The sequence below is a fragment of the Monodon monoceros genome, unplaced genomic scaffold (genome assembly GCF_005190385.1).
Source record: "Monodon monoceros isolate NGI ecotype Baffin Bay Population unplaced genomic scaffold, NGI_Narwhal_1 Super_Scaffold_11, whole genome shotgun sequence".
Classification (NCBI taxonomy): Eukaryota; Metazoa; Chordata; class Mammalia; order Artiodactyla; family Monodontidae; genus Monodon; species Monodon monoceros.
Genome location: NW_021703767.1, coordinates 119,422,588 through 119,439,985, shown reverse-complemented (window position 1 = coordinate 119,439,985; position 17,398 = coordinate 119,422,588). Strand labels below are relative to the sequence as shown.

At 43.4% G+C, this 17,398-nt stretch overlaps 1 protein-coding gene across 7 annotated transcripts in view; it reads right to left on the bottom strand.

The window, feature by feature from the left end:
* The window catches only part of SLC9A9 (solute carrier family 9 member A9), a 667,550-nt gene that overhangs the window by 275,489 nt on the left and 374,663 nt on the right, over positions 1 to 17,398 (bottom strand). For all 7 annotated transcript variants that reach the window (XM_029215042.1, XM_029215041.1, XM_029215045.1 and 4 more), the window contains 2 exons: positions 8,727 to 8,865; positions 4,279 to 4,384 (listed from right to left, as the gene is read on the bottom strand). In XM_029215042.1, the coding sequence (XP_029070875.1) occupies positions 4,279 to 4,384; positions 8,727 to 8,865 (245 nt within the window). The remainder of the gene's footprint in view (positions 1 to 4,278; positions 4,385 to 8,726; positions 8,866 to 17,398) is intronic.

Below are 17,398 nucleotides of genomic sequence, written 5' to 3'. Positions count from 1 at the left end.
TAGGTTAAGTTTGAAGGGTGTTAGGATGAGTGAATAACAATCTAGGAAGAAAATCAAATCCCTACTATATCTCGCACCTCACAGCAAGACAAATTCCAGATGGATTCCAATGCAAAAATAAAACCAGACGAATATTAAAAAAACGTATACATTATTATTAATAACAGTGGGCTTTATAAGTAGAAATCAATAAAATCTTGGGCTTTCGAAGGAAGAGATAAAATTAACCACATGAAACTTGAAAATGTCTATGCCAACATTTCCCTTACATAAACAAATAAAGCATAACATATTTAAAAGGTAAAGCCGTGAACTGGAAAATATTTATAGCCTACATGACAGTCAAAAGGTTAATATTTTTTAATAGATAAAGAGCTTCTAAAATTTAACGTGACAAAAATAAGCACTTCAATAGGAAAAAAGGACAAAGGTCATAAACAGGTAGTTCACCAAGGGAGAAATACAAATTGCCAATGACATATAATTAAAATGATTTCCTCAGTAAAAATATAATGAATTTAAATCAGAATAAGATGGAACTTGATTATCAAATTAGCAGGGGTGAATATGAGTTCGGGTGATGAAGATGTGAGTGAATGAGCTCTCTCTTACATCGTTGGTGGAAGTATAAAGGAATGCAAATTTTCTGGAGGATAACTTGGATAAATTTTTCCAAGACATTAAAATGTTAGCATTCTTATTAACCCAGGAATTTTATTTTTAGTCAGTTATATAAACAGAAGTTCATACGTCAAGCTATAAGGATTACCATTGCAATCATATTAACAATGTTGAAAACTATAAACAATCAAAAGGTTGGTATAATAAATTATGGCAAGTTAATATGATATAGTACTAGGCAGCAATTAAAAATAATAATATAGAAGAATATTTAATGCCATGAAAAACATTCACTATAAATTGTTAAGTGAAAAAAAGCAAGTTACTTAAAAATAAAAATGTAATTACATATATGTATGCATGTATATATTTACTTATGTATATGTATTTGCATATAATTAGATCAATTCAGACAAATACTAACAATAGTTATTAATAGGCAGTGAGAATACAGGTAACTCTAATTTTATTTCCTTCTGTAAATCTACATTTTCCAAATTTTCTAAAATGTATATGCCTTACCTTGGTAGTAAGAAAAAATAAAAAATATATTCTTAAAACAGATATATTTTGTTTAAAGCATCAGAAATCCTTTTTTTTAAATGAAATCTTAGGTGAACCCAATCTATGGAACCAATAAGAGGGGTGAAGTAGGGGTGGTAGGCCTAGAGGCCTGCTCCCTTGATGGGCACCCTTGAGCCCTCACCTAGCAATGTCAGGGCTGGGGGAATTCTGCTGAGAACCCATTGTGTGTAAACACCATTTCTAGGTCCTACATGATTTGTTCTCAGTGAACCCATACACGGCCCCAGGATGGCTGGTTACCACTACAGTTACTCATAAACTATTTAATAGCTCATTTCATTTAGTTCACTACATTCATTGTCATATGTTCATTCGTTAAGCACTTACTGAAAATTTTTCTAGATTTTAGCTTTGCGTTATATTAGTTTACTTGTGGATTAGAGATAAAAAGATTTTCTTACTGCATGAAATATCCTCAGAGAATATAATTTAATTCCACACCATCAGATTTTATTGAAGGTTGATATGAGAAATGATTACATGAAGAATGGATCTCCAACTTCCCTAAAACAAAACATTGTCTGTTATGATGCTCAAAGGCCCTTACATAAAGATGTGTGTGATAAATTCCCCTAAAGTTTTAGAAAAAAAGGTTGCCCATTTTTATAAATAATTGTGATTTCCTTTTATAGTACTGTATTATTCCTATATAACTCATCATGTTTCCCTTTTGGCTTTGGCTGCCAGAAAGCTCAGAGCTATATTTATTGCCAAACCACAGCAATGAACAGCTGCCTCATTTTGCAGAAAAACTCTATCCCAAAGCACTTGAGTGTCTAGCCTCAACTAAATGGTCCCATGATATGCATGGCTCAGGTTATGAGTTGTCTCAAAGCCAATTTAGAAATAGGCAAGGATTAAATAATAAACAAACACACACATAAGTAATTTGGACTTAGCAGGCTTGGTCTTCGGCAGTACAAAACGCTCACACCTGAAGTTTGATTTGTATCAAATGCCTTTCGGGCATGTTGCTTAATCTGGAGTACTGTTCTGGATGAGCGCTCCCCTGGGTGCAGACGTGGACATTTGGGTCTTTCTGCTACCAAGGCCCACACATGCATCCACCCACCCCATGATGCTGGCTCCTTAGAAGTGATCTGCATGGTATCCAATAAGGATATCAGGTCAAAAGCATAGCAAAAGCGCAAGGCACAGATAAACTAAGAGTTTATACGTGGACCATAACCCTAAAAACATTTAAGAAAACAAGATATTGCTGAATTGGATCAGGAAATAGACAATCTTCACAAACAGAAACAATCTTAAGCATTGGGATATGTGCGCATAAGTGTGTGTGTGTGTGTGTGTGTGTTTATTACAATGATCAACAGTAGACTAAAAAATATCAGGTGAGTTAAGGTACTTCTTTACCTTTCCAGAAGGTCAAATATGTATTCTTATTGTTAACATTACTCACATCATTTTACAATATGGTAAGTGCTGAAAAGGTCATGGAATGTGGAGGAAAGGGAACCACAATTTTCTGAATGATGTATGTAAATTGTTTCCTCCATTATTTCATTTAAGAGACACCAGTATCCTTTTCCTTTGTAATGCATAAGCTCTTTAGCAACCTTTCTAATAACACGGTAAGGCTCTAATATAATGGATGTTGTGTTAGAATGGTTTGGAATGATACTGGGCCTGGTAGGGTGGACTCTGGTAATGCAGTCTTGATTATAGTGTCATAATAACTGGCAGGTGGCTGTCTGTATCAGCAACAGACACCCTCAAAGCCTGTGGAAATAGCTTGGTTCCCATGGCTATGAAGTAAGGTGGGTCAGCTGCCCAGAGCAACAGATTATCATTACAAAAAAGATTTGCCATGGCTTTCACAGGAGAGGCCAAACCAGCCTAGAAGCAAATGGACGAGGCAGGCTTCTGGGGCCCCAAATATCTTCCTACTCCTGGGGGCCTGCCTCATATTCTATAGATAGAATTTCATTCAAGGTAGCAATGCTTGGTACCCATGAGCCCAGGCTCTAGAATCAGATCTCCTTATTTGAAATCCCAGCTCCACCACTTACTGTTGGCTGAGTAAACTGGGCATAGTCCCTAACTTTGGGTCATTCTGTAAATGAATGAGAAAATCCATGAAAGGCAGTTAGCCAGCACCTGGCTCATGGTATGCTTTCACTATATATCAACTTTTATTATTATTTACACTTAAAGTACCACCTTTTAAAATGCAAGTACCCAGGGAGGCATACCTTATTCCCAGTTAGTACTTCGGAGGGGGGCGGGGGAATCTCACTTGAAAGTCAATTAAGATGTAGTGAGCAGCAAGGGATCCAGGACTGAAACCCAGGAGAAGCAAGGAACTAAGCCAAAGGAGAGAAACAGCTTTGAAATTTTGCTCAGAGCCACAGTGATTCTTCTACATGGAAAAGTACCCAATCGTTGCAGCTAGCCAAGCGCAAACCCTCGCTCTTGCAGAAAGGCAATCTAATTGCCGAATCCAGATACAGGATGCGTGGCACCTGGGGCCTTAGGGACTGCCTCTCTATCAATTGCTCCATCTCAGAGGACTCTACATACAGACTTTCTACAGTAAGAGACATTAATTAAACCGTGAAGCCACCAAGTTAGCGCCTTGTTTTCTGGCCTGCCATGGAGTGTATGCAAAGATTTTTAAACACGGCCCGTGTGTGGAGATGAGCACACCAGGAGAGGCTGCCTTCGTGGGCGTTGCTGTTAACAGCCAATGGAAAGTCACCACCCTTTCCCACAAAGCGGCTGTGCATCCCTTCACACTCTGAGCAGAGACTCTTATTTGTAAAGTTATCCATCACCTCAGTATACCAGTCATTCATAGATTTCAACATCCCCTTCCTGACCAGCAAGGAGAGGAGAGGAAACGGCAGTTTGGAGACTTCCAGTTGAGCTGTTGGATAAATGGATATTTTTTTCTTCTCCCCAGGGTGCCCAGGAGAGGCTGATTCTGACACAAACCTATAGAAAAGGGCCTCCATTTCACCTCCGGCTGGGTCAGGGAGGGGGGCATGGGGAGAGGTGGGGGGAACACATGTGTTCACACATCCAGTTTGCTGCGCTGGACGAAACACTGACCTGTTAGGCCAGCGGCCTCAGCAGACAGGAAGGCGCTCCAAGACAGGAGGAAAAACAGGCCCGTTTCCAGCATAGGGAACTCACACAGTTTGGTAAATTTGGTCAAGTGACAAAGATGCGTTAAGGGAAATAACAACTGCTTTTATGAATAAATCTCCTTTTTGGCTGTGAAAAAATCTGGTTGTGTTTTAGATGAGAGAACTAATTTTCGGAGCTGGCTGTAACTGACTGAGACTTGACTTTGAAGGCCAGCAGGAATCATGCTTCATTGCGGGCTGAACACTCCTATAAAAATGCAAACTGGTGTTCAGATAAAAAAGATGTCTTACTAAGAGGATAAAATCAGCTCAGTGTAGACACAAAACTTCTTAAATTTGGACTCAGCCCTTGGGGTGTGCCCCTCAGAATACTGGCAGATCTGGGAAAACAAAGCCAAGGGGAGTGAGGCTGGGTGAGATGCTGCCAGCGTGTCAACACTGAAGGAGGCCACTGCTCCCCAGGGAGTGCTGGTCTGCGGACAGATCACCTTGAAGAGCCTTCTCTCTTGGGGATAGAAATTGAATCAGGAGGAGCATTTATGTTCAGTGAGAGGGAAGCTGCCCGGACTCTCTTTGTAAAAGTAGGATGGAGGAAAACGGGTGTTGCTTCTAGGTCAAGCAAGATGCCCTTTGGCGGGCAGTGGTTCATTTTGGCCAGGATGACACTTGGTCAATAGTCTATAAGTTGCAAATAGAACAAAGGCACAGTGATCTGAGTCAGGCAGAGAATGGGCTATGGGGAGATGATTGGGAGTTAGTGATGGATGGGAAAGGGCTACCTTGTAATTGTGTCCACCACTAGGCGGAAAATGCCCTGACAGATAAAGAGATGTTAATGCTGTTGCATTTTTATGTTTCTACAACAAAGTGTAAGGAAGATTCCATATTAATAGATGTTTGGCAGCAGGGCAAGGAAGCAAAAAGTATGACCTCTGCGTTAGTAGATCTGGGTTTGAGTCTTGGCTCTGCTAGTCACTGGCTGTGTGATTTCTGAGCAGTATGTTAACCTCTGTGAGCCTTATTTGTATCCTGGGTGAACTGGCAATGAGAGTAATACCTACTCATACAATGTGCAGAGTAACATGCAATGAAGATATTAAAAATGTATTGTAAAGTCTTAGAAAGCACAAAATACTAAGGATCATGTCATGGTTGGGAGTGTGGTCTCTGGAAGGCAACTCTACCTGGGCCCATATTCATGGTATCAGCTTAGACGGGTCCGTGGGCCACTCTGCACTTTGGTTTCCATGTCTGAAAATGGGCATAATAGTGCATCCTACCTCCTAGGTCTATAAACCACTTACAATATGTTAAGCACTCAGAAGAGTGCCTGGTATATAACAAAGGATGTGTAAGTTTTTCAATTAGTGTGATTTAAATAAATTTGTTTTGTAAAACATCTTTTCTGGAAAGAGGTTCAGTAAGGGTCTGGAAGCAATTCTTTATCTGGAGGAAAACATGGGCTGCCCTTTGACCCTTTTCCAATGTCCCCTCTTCTTACTTGGAGGGAAGGCTTTGTTTCTAATGGGGTTTGTTCCTCTGAATTCCCTCTTCTAGTTTGTTGTAAAGAGAAGGCTCAGGCCGATCTGAGTAACAGAATACCAACTGGGAGTAAAGTGTTCTTCTCTTTCCATGGCCTCCAGAAAGTTGTTCAGTTCTGAGTCAAGCCCTAAGCTTGTCCGGAACCCAGGGGCCCACAATCTGAGGAGCCTCTGCCTCATTGTGGACAAGGCATCCAGGTGGTTATGGTGGAGGAATGGACTGTGCCCCTGTCTCCTTCACAGCCTGAGTCTGTGACCCAAGGCCATCAGGTGTTGCCACTATTACTGAGCCCCTGTCTCTTCCTTTTCTCCACCCCTTTCCCCAGATCTGATCCAATATCAGAGCAGACTTCCAACCTCCAGGAATTTTTACCTTCCTTATCAATTTGTTTACTTATGTGTCCATACATTCCTTGCACACTGGGCAGAAAAAAGTTCCAATCTCAGCCCTTCCACCTCGTGCCGTCCCTGGGACCAAAGGCCTGGTTTTAAACCCCTGCCCTGAAATGCCCTAGCTGTGTGGACTTAGACAAGTTGCCTAACCTTATACGTCAGTTTCTTCAGCTGAAAATTGGGGGAATAACAGTATCTCCCTGCCAGGGTTCTTATAAAAACTATCTGAGATAATCTATGCAAAATACTAAGGACAATGGCTGGCACGTGGTACAGTTCTGAACATATGTAAGATGACATAATTAATATCATGTCCATTATTACTGATATGTGACTCAGAGTGAGCTACTTAACCTTCTTGAGCCTCGATTTCCTCCTGTGTAACCCGGTGTCTTACAGGGTTAATTCGAATAAGAAGATATATATAAATGCCCATGCTAGACATTCACTAAATGTTGTGATCATTACTATTACTCTACTCCATACAACATGTGACCTCCATCGTCATTCCACTTAATAATTAAGAGGCAACAGGGAGTAGTGATCAAGAGCATGGTCTGTCTCTCGGTTTCACTCCTTGGGTTTGATCTTGGCTCTACTTCCAAGCTGTATGACCTTGGGCAATAGCTTACCCTTTCTAAGCTCCAGTGTCCAGTAAAAAAAGATATGACCATTGTGAAGGTTAAATGAGTTATTGCATGTAAAACAAGTAGTAGGGGACCTGACATGTCTCCAGTACTGGGTAGATTGTTAATCATTATTTTTAGTTGGAAGTCAGCCCTATCTTTTCCGACTTACTTTTGTCAATGGAGTTGACATTCTCCAGGGTTTCCAGGACATGACTTTGGGGTGGTCTTTTGATTCTCTCCTCTTCCTTATCTCTTAGTACCAACCAATCACTAAGTCCTAGAGATTCTTCTAAACATTGGCCTCCTTCCCGATTTCCCCCCCACAGGTTATCATCACAGTTTTCCTTGATCTTAATCTTCCTTCTCTCATTCACCCTACATACCAGTTCCTTATTTATGTTTTAAAAACAGGACTTTCATTGTGTCCCTCTCTGTGGACTATAGAAAGACGCCCAGGCTCCTTTGAATAACACTCCAAGATACTCCACAAGCTGACTCCATCCCACCTGTGTCCCCTCATCTTCCACCGCTCACCAGCCTGAGCCCTCAGGTCCTTTCAGGCACAACTGCCATGTGCCACGGCAGTGCCCCCTCCGCCACACCTTCATGAATGCTGGTCTTCTCCTGAATCTCTTATCATGTGGCTTTTGCCTGTATCCTACCCATCTTTCAGGTCAAGCCCAGGTCCTACTCTGCATGTAAATACTGCTTTTCAGATGATTTTCCAGAATCATAAGATTGGCCAAGAGTCTATTGGACTATCCCAGACACAGTGGCCTCACCATCATTTGAACTTTTATAATCTTGCTAAGGTGGCTGCAGCTTTAGCGCTCACTTTCCGTCCAACTCTTACTGTAGAGCTTGTCTTCCCAAGTTCGTCATTAGTTGAAGGCAGAGCCCATGTTTTATTCATCTTCTGACTTATCTTAGAAAACTTTAGTAGAACCTAGCCTTTTAGCAGGTGTTCAGTGGACTGTCAGGCTAGTCCTCATGAAAAGAGACCCCAACATTTTGCTTTCCTTGCCTTGATCCCTGACCCTTCTTGCATCTTTCTCCTTTCTTACTTCTCTTTCCCCCCAAGGTCTCTGGTCCTTTGTTCTGCCTCTTCTCTGTGGCCTCAGTTAACACTTGACATTAGCCTTCTGGCTTTCCTCTTCAAATCTGACTTATCTTTGCCCCCATGCAACTGCCGTGAGCGAAGAGCTCACCAGACCAGCTTCTTTCCCCGGCTCAAATCCTCTAGGAGCTTTACCCATCCTCCCACGTCTCTGCTGAAGAAGAGGGAGTAAGATGACACAATTGCCTGGATATGGCAAACATCATTTCTGCTTGGCTTGCTGTTCCCCTTCCATAAAAGAGCCACGGATGCTCGTTTAAGCTCGCAGTCATCTTTGGCTCGGTCGACCCTGTGAACTAGTGCTTGATACAAGTGTGAAAAGGAGGCAGAGAGCACTTAGTTTATCACTCCCAGTCAATCATGCTTTATTCTTGACCTCAGATCTTCAGTTCTTCCTCTTGACCTTGATCTATCCAAGCCTGATGCCCCCTGGTCACCTATATTCCTAGGTGGGAATTTTTTTAAGACTGTTGCTATCCTAGGATCAGACAGTATGAGCAGTGCTAGAACTGGCCTTGGACAGGAAAAGAGCCTGGGCCCCTCTTCCACTGGTACCGACCTATGCTTCGAGGGGTGGCTCGGAGTCAAGATGGCTCCAGTGGTGCCGTACTGCGCTTGAACGAGACTATCTAACCATTTCCTGGCCTGGAATTTGTCAGTCCTCGGAAACATTCCGGGGAAGTTGACTGCTCTGAACAGTCCCCAGCTTTCCACACAGGACAAAGGATATCAGTGCCGTGACAACAGCATACGCAGACCCCATTGCAAATGAGCCGGCGAAGATCCCCAGGAAATTCCCCACGGACTGGAAGAATGCTGCAGCATCAAATGCATTCGGATTCTCCTTGGGACTGTAAATGGATATAGAACTGAAAAGAGAAGAGGGTGAAGGTTAGTCAGCGACTCCCATCTCACGGCCCAAACACCAGAAGTCAGAATTTAGCACCCACTTTTGGGAAGGGCATGTTTTCCTATGAGGTTAGGTGCTGGTTGGAAGCTTTCAGGGGAAACGGATGAGGACAGAGAGAGGTGGAGATGGCAGAAAGCTTTCCGCTTCCTTACAACCCAATCCCATGGTATCTATATATTGCTGCCCGTCAGTAAACATTTTTATATAGGAAGGGTCGTAAGGAATATTGTTTCTGAGCAAACTAGGCATTAAAACATGGTAGGCGTATAAGGAATCTGCTGAGGAGATAGATAACTGTGAATTATTTAGTGGCCATATGTCTTCAGTGCTGTTAAATATTCACAAATGTTCCTGATAAAAAGTGCACTTTTATGGCCTGTGCACAAATGGGCGATACAAATCACAGCATGCACAAAATATTCTGCTGTGATCTTGTCATAAACCACAAAACATTGCTCCTCTCCAGTGTAACCCTTCAGAAACAGAGCCCAGAGGACGTTCAGAGCGTCACAGTATTAACCCCTGGGGAGAGACAAACCCCTCACTTTCCCACTGAAACAAATGACAGCAGCTGCCTAAGGTCACCTTTTATACCCCAATTCCGACGGCCGCCAACAGATTTATATCCACAGAGAAAAATCAATCCACCAATAGGCAGTCTGCTCACTTAAATAGTTTTGAGGATGTCATATTTGCTATTTTCTTTTTGTAACCAGGGCTCAAATCCCACAGTGTTAATGTAAAGGACAAGGTGTGTCCTATTTTAGGAAACATGAGCTCCGTATTGTAGCATCAAAATGAACAGATGTGCTAGAACCAGTAGCTTTCGGGAGACTAACGAAGTAACTTTTCAGATTTTTTTGTTTTTTGCAGTTTTCATTTTAATACAAGGTCTTTAAAGCTAATCAGACAAAATCAATAGTTTCTCAGCGGCTGCTGGGAGGGACCTTGTCGCTCTTAGAGAGCAAACAGTACACCAGACACACTGACTTGAGATTAGATAGGATTTTACAGAGATGTAACTGAATCTCTTGTGACTTGGATGATGAGAGTACGTTAACTCTCTGACCTGACTTTTTGTGTCTAAAGACTAGTTAAGAGAGAACAGGGGGAGTGGGTTCCAATTCTCCTCCAGGAAAACGTGTGGCATAAAAAAGGTAGTTTTAAATGTTTCTAGTTTTTCCCTGGATGTCTTTAAACCCCCAAAGTAGGTCAAACACTTCTGCTTTTTTTTTTTTTTGAATTTTATTTATTTTTTTATACAGCAGGTTCTTATTAGTTACCCATTTTATACATATTAGTGTATATATGTCAATCCCAATCTCCCAATTCATCACACCACCACTTTCGCCCCTTGGTGTCCATACGTTTGTTCTCTACATCTGTGTCTCTATTTCTGCCCTGCAAACCGGTTCATCTGTACCATTTTTCTAGGTTCCACATATATGCGTTAATATACGATATTTGTTTTTCTCTTTCTGACTTATTTCACTCTGTATGACAGTCTCTAGATCCATCCACGTCTCTACAAATGACCCAATTTCGTTCCTTTTTATGGCTGAGTAATATTCCACTGTATATGTGGACCACATCTTCTTTATCCATTTATCTGTCGATGGGCATTTAGGTTTCTTCCATGACCCGGCTATTGTAAGTAGTGCTGCAATGAACATTGGGGTGCATGTGTCTTTTTGAATTATGGTTTTCTCTGGGTATATGCCCAGTAGTGGGATTGCTGGGTCATATGGTGATTCTATGTTTAGTTTTTTAAGGAACCTCCATACTGTTCTCCACAGTGGCTGTATCAATTTACATTCCCACCAACAGTGCAAGAGGGTTCCCTTTTCTCCTCACCCTCTCCAGCATTTGTTGTTTGTAGATTTTCTGATGATGCCCATTCTAATTGGTGTGAGGTGATACCTCATTGTAGTTTTGATTTCCATTTCTCTAATAATTAGTGATGTTGAGCAGCTTTCCATGTGCTTCTTGGCCATCTGTATGTCTTCTTTGGAGAAATGTCTATTTAGGTCTTCTGCCCATTTTTTGATTAGGTTGTTTCAAACACTTCTGCTTTGATCATGTAATTGGATAAGGAAGATGAATGTGGATCTCAAATGGAGCCCTCTTATGTATATGAGAAAGGGATTGCCTTTGAAGTGTTCTTCTTTTTGTAACGTGTTGTGCTTTGCAGAAAAAAAAGGAAAAGCAAACCCATATTTGGGTCCTTTGTAGCTGACAGTCCTGGGAAAGGGTGTAAAACCCCATGGCCATTCGGAAACTTGGTGCCCATGGCTGCGTGTGTAAAAAAAGCAGTAGTGATGAGGAAACATTCCAGTTGCTATCTGTCTTTCAAACAAAGGTTTTTGCACAGTAACACAGTTTTGTAAATAATTCTGTTAATTCCTAAGGCTGCTCCCAGCAGATCTGATCCTTAGAACAGGCAGCTCTTCAACCCCATCTTCACCTTTGCACTCGCTGGAAGTGTTTTCTCTGTCCCGATGCTTCCCTAGCTTGAAGCACCACCATCACTTCTTTTGGCCATATTCCGTATCATTACTTATGTAATGTTTGTTCTTAAATCAACTCATTTTTATTCAAATGCAAAAGCTTTTATTAAATAATATTTACGAAATCATAGTTTTGAGTTGCTTCATATATTGCTTTTTAATACACATGAGATTATGTAATTATTAAATTTGAAAAACAAAGTTCCCCTTTGTGTCGCCTAAAATCATCTGGGTATCTCCACTGGTTCATAGTCTGCATTTTGGGAGATGCTGTTTTCTTCCTGGGCTCTGATCCCCACCCAAAAGGGTGCAGCCAAATTTCATACCTTCCCTGTGAGATCTGATTGAACTGAAGGGAAGAGCTTACTTAATTCTCCTTGACCTATGGAGACTCGTTCATTGATTTGCCAGCCCTAAAGCACTTCAGGATGTTAGTCGAGATGCACGGGGTACCTGCTATGTACCAGGTGATGGATTCGATGCAGGGAGTGGCGGGCAGGCAGGGAAGGGCATGGAAAGGAGAAGCAGAACTTGAGTCAACAAACATTTTACTGACCATATGCAAGGCATAGGCGGAGACGCCTAAGGCAGAGAAGACAGCTAGCTCATGTCAGTCACAGCGCTGAGCGTGATTGTGAGAGATGTGCAACATTTAATGGGGCAAATGAGGAAAGGGGCACTAGTTTAGAATAGAGGGGATGGCATTTGATCAAGTCAGCAGTCAGTGATGGGCAGCAGGCATTCCAGGTAGTGGAAGGAGTGGAAGCAAAGGCAAGGAGGCAGGAGAGTTGAGGGCACTTCAACGTGGAACTATATAGTGATGGCTGGAGCCTGGCAGCATATATGTGGGCACTGGCGGAGGGGTAAAGGCAGGTAGCTGGCATCACTCAGAGCTTCAAATTCCACCTTAAGAATATACAAAAGCCCTCACATTTATGTAATATTTAGTCCTCTTATGCCTGCATTATAACTGTATTTGATCCTATAACATCTCTGCCAGGTAATTAGGGCAGGTATATGGTTATCCGTCTTTTTCTTTCTTTTCTCGCCCTCCTTTTTAAAAATAAAATACAGAAACGAAGAGTCAGAGGAATGAAGATCATATAGCTACTAAGTTCAAAATGTAGATTTCTTGTTTCTCCCTTGAAAAAGTGTTCTTGTTGGGAGGCAAACATGGACCCACATCAGGACCGTTGAGTGAGTGTGGTTCTGATTCTAAGGGCAATAGGAGTTCAGGCACCAGAACCTTGGATTCCATGTGTGGATGGAACACGAGAAGCACTCTCCCATGTGCCAGGAGAGTGTGGAGCACCTTGCATGGGGCGACAGAGCCCTCCTCTCCCATCCCACTAGCAGGTGAGACGCAGGGCTCCTCCTGGAAACCTGCTTTCGTGCCTGCCTTCTGCTCCTGGACTTCAGCTTTGCTAGGCCTGGCCTGGGTCTTTGTCCTGCTTCTATGCCCAGGACACAGCCTGATGCCCGGCCCGTGGCAGGCTATATAAAGGTTGAGGGAACGAGGGCAGGCTGACTGGAAAGCAGGAAGGAAATAAGGAAGAAATGCAGGAGGAGAAGAGGCTTGCAAAAGCTAGTCATCTCTCAAATGGATCATCATCTACAAGAGTTTTTATTAGGCATTGACTATATGTAGTCATGTTGTGGGTACTTTTAGGGTTATCAATGCAAGCTTGAAGTTAACACTTGAGACTCTTAGCTTGAGCCTCAAAGATCTCATCCTTATTGGCTGTATGGCCTTGGTTAAGTTACTCCATCACTCAGGCTCGGTTTCCAAGTCTATAGAATGGCCATAACATTACGTATCCCACAGAAATGTGTGAGAATATGAGGTACATTTAAAAACCTATAAAAAAAAATAAGAGGGACTTCCCTGGCAGTCCAGTGGTTAAGACTCCATGCTTCCATTGCAGGGGGCACGGTTTCGATCCCTGGTTGGGGAACTAAGATCCAGCATGCCTCAGGACGTGGCCAAAAAAAAAAACACATTAAGATTAAAAAAACCCCACAAAGCCTATATATTTATCTTATAGGTTGTAGGGCCATTCATTGAGTGCTGATTATGTGCACAAAAAATAGGCTCTCAATGAATGTTGGCCATCATCACCATCACTGCCATGATCATCAGCATTCTGCTAAGAACTTCCACAGGCTCACAATGAAAGAGGGCAGAGCGCTGTGGCTGAACAAGGCCTTGGTTCCAACTACGGGCCGATGGGGTGTGGGTCCCCTCCCAGCACACTGTGCTTCTAGGTTGCTGCAGAGGGAAAAGTCACTTTTGCATGGGAACATCAGGGTCTCCAGGGAGGAAACGGCCATAGAAGTGACGCCAGTAGGTTGTCACGTTTTGCGCGGAGCTCTTGGGTCCGTGGATTAAGGAGGAAAGGGGCGTCCTCAGCAGCCTGGACAGGGATGTGCTCCAGGACAAGAACAGGCCAGGAGACTGAACTTGTGTTACATCTCCCCAAGTTTAGCAGAGGACATTCTGCAGGCAAAGCCCTCTGGCTGCTGGTGAGGAGTGAGGCAAAGAAAGCAGGGGCCTTATGTCCCAGAGACATTGTATCTCTCCTGACTGCCAGGATTTTAGGAAGTTGTTCTTCCAGGCTCTAAGCCCTGGATAGGAGGCATCTCTCTGGGCTCTGGTTTTCAGCTTCAACACTAAGCCTCTGGATTATGGAGCAGCAGTTGCAGAGGGTGTTTTCGGAAATGACCAAGGGTTTGGGTAGCATCTGTAGAGTTCTCTAACTTCAACCTGAGAAAGGACGGAAGATCATGTTCTAACGGTTTCAGCACTTTGGACTTAAAAAGGAGATACCTCCTCCCGTGCACCAAGGGAGATGCTTGAACCATTAGCGGATGCAAATATCGGAGCGGGGAGAGGCAGGGAAGAGGAACTGGACTTTCTGCTAATCTGTGTGGTGCTTGCTCTTTGGGACACCACTCTGAAGAGGCACTGTTTATAGCACATGCTGGTGAAGATAGATCTGTGATCTGCAGATTTCTGGAAAACTATGTTTGAGTTGGATAGAACCGATATCCTTGAAAATGACATGACTGGAAATACACAGTGGTGTTTAAATATTCATCTTATAAATTGGATATAAGTCCAGGTTATTGATTCTGAATCATTCTGTTCAGGAACAGATTATTCACCAAAAACTATTTTGATGGTAGTGTATTGCATACAGTCTCAGAAATAAATATGCGTATCTTTTATTCAAAATTTTTGAAATGGATGAAATATCCTAAATTCCTTTGATGATAGCCACATGAATAAGGATCACACTGCTCGTTGTATCTTTTTTTTTTTTTTTTTGCGTTACGCGGGCCTCTCACTGTCGTGGCCTCTCCCGCTGCGGAGCACAGGCTCCGGATGCGCAGGCTCAGCCGCCATGGCTCACGGGCCCAGCCGCTCCGCGGCACGTGGGATCTTCCCAGACCGGGGCACGAACCCGTGTCCCCTACATCGGCAGGCGGACTCTCAACCACTGCGCCACCAGGGAAGCCCAGGGAAGCCCTTCGCTGTACCGTTTAAGACTCACAGACACCATTGAAACTCCAGTGATTCTCAACAACCCATCTTCTCATCTTTACGATGTTCCTACAGGAACCCCCCCTGGCAACTTAGGTAGCGTTAAGGGCATAGTATCTGAATCTGAGATCTGAGTTGAAATCTCAGCTCTGCCACTTACCGGCTGTGTGAACTTGACCAAGTTACTTAGACTATATGCACCTCAGTTTCCTATGATGATGATAACTAAAAAAATGATAATAAAGTGAAGATGATAATAATAGTACCTATCACAGAAGGTTGCTATGAGAAGTCAATCAGTTAATGTTTATAAAGCATTCAAAATGGTACCTGGCACATAGTAAGAACTAGATAAGCATTTCTTAAGTTAATCATCCTTCTTCAAATAACCCATCTTCCTCCCCCTCCCCCTTCCTCTTCTTCTCCTTCTTCTTCGTCATTGTGTTGTCTGTCTTTCCGTCTCTTTCTCAAACTGAGAGATTGGTTTAGTTCTAAAAGAAGTATCCCAAACTAGACGTCCAGTGAGTACCTCAACCAAAACAGAACTGAGATGTCATCACCTGTCTCTCTCACACTCTGACTGGTCCTTGGTCTAGAATCTCTTGGTATCAGGGATCATTTGATCATACAGATTGTTTTGTGTAGAATGGCATGTGGCACATATGCTCAATAAATGCCAGCCATGAGGAAGAAGGAGAAGGGGGGCGAGGAGGAAACGAAAGAAGAGGAAGTAGGAAAGACGTTATTGCAATCATGCTGAGAGTGAAGACGAGATAATGTATCGAAAGTATTCTATAAATGGAACCACCATCACTGCCGCCAATGCCATCCCTTCCAAAACTCTGGCCATCTTCCCATTCTGGACCCTACGGAGTCATCGCTCTCCTGATTCTTAAAACCTTTCTCAAGACCACCCAGCTTCCATCACCACCCACTCCTGTTATTCTTTACTGCTACTGCTAAAATATTTTCCCCATAATTTTCCCTCACAGAAACTACTCAACAACCTCAAGCTCCTGGGCAGCCTTCGTTCATAATGATGTTCGCCTCTGACAGGTCCTCCCAACCCCCACAATCTACTCAATATTCTGGGTGCCTAATTGGGACAACCTGCTTCTCTTTTCTCCCAGTCCAGTCTCACTTCTCTTGTTAACATGAATCAATGCCACTTTAAAATTTTAAAAGGAAAGTTTTAAGCATATACATCACATCCCTTTTTGAATTTCTATGAATGTAATCAAGAAAAAGATGGGAAGATGACTACTATAGCCAAAGATGTACAAAAAGGACCTTCCATTTTCTCTGCCAAATCTTTAATCCCTAACAAAAAAATTTAAACTACTAGCACCAGTTTATTACAGAGCTCTTGATTCTTCCAACTGTACTATATTGAATCCTTCTTTGTGCTGGGTGTATAGTTCCATCAATGATGTCTTGGTCAAATTCCATTATTCAGTTCCTTTCGGTTATCACAACTTAGTGCTGTCCAGCTTAAAACCTAAATCTTCAAAGCAAGGTTCTTCTTCTCCCTGCAGAATATTCTAGAGCAGCAGGCAGGATGGCTTGAAAGGGAGGAGTGGCGCACTTGGTGGCACAGTGGTTAAGAATCTGCCTGCCCATGCAGGGGACATGGGTTCAAGCCCTGGTCCAGGAAGATCCCACATGCCGCGGAGCAGCTAAGCCCGTGCGCCACAACTACTGAAGCCTGTGCTCTAGAGCCCGCGTGCCACAACTACTGAAGCCCGTGAGTCTAGAGCCCGTGCTCCGCAGCAAGAGAAGCCACCGTAATGAGCAGTCCGCGCACCACAAGGAAGAGTAGCCCCGCTCACCGCAACTAGAGAAAGCCCACGCACAGCAACAAAAACCTGACGCAGCCAAAAAAAAACAAAGAAAGTGCTCAGGAATGCTCCCCTCCACCTCCCTCCTGAGCACCAGCGCCCCCTGGTGTTAGAGGCATGAAGGAGTGATGGGGAGCCAAGCTCTCCACCTTTTGTGGCCAATTGTTTGGCCACAATGGACAGGGTCCCTGGCCTCACTCTTGTCCCTGCTTGGTCCGTTTCTTGGAAGCCCCTGCTGACATGGTGGCACCTCCAATTTATGAAGAATCCCCTCACAGGGACCATTCAGTTTTCCTTCTGCCCTGCCAGCTCTATATATTCCCAGCCCTTTTCTATGGCTTGGATCAGGGGCCACTTGGGGAATTCGGTGGCTCTCACACCTCTCTTGATCTCCAGTCCCCTTTAGTTGTGGCACCCCTGAGCACCCTCCATGGGCCATGGAGCACTCTTCTAGGAGGGCTCACCTTGCCCACTCCCCAAACACAGCAAACTAGGGAGCCTTCAGGTCCTGCTGACACAGAGGACTCCAGCTGACTCCTTCCAGAAATCTGTAGGCCAGTCCCTGTGTTCTTCTGCTCTCTCACTCCAAGAAGCCACATCCAA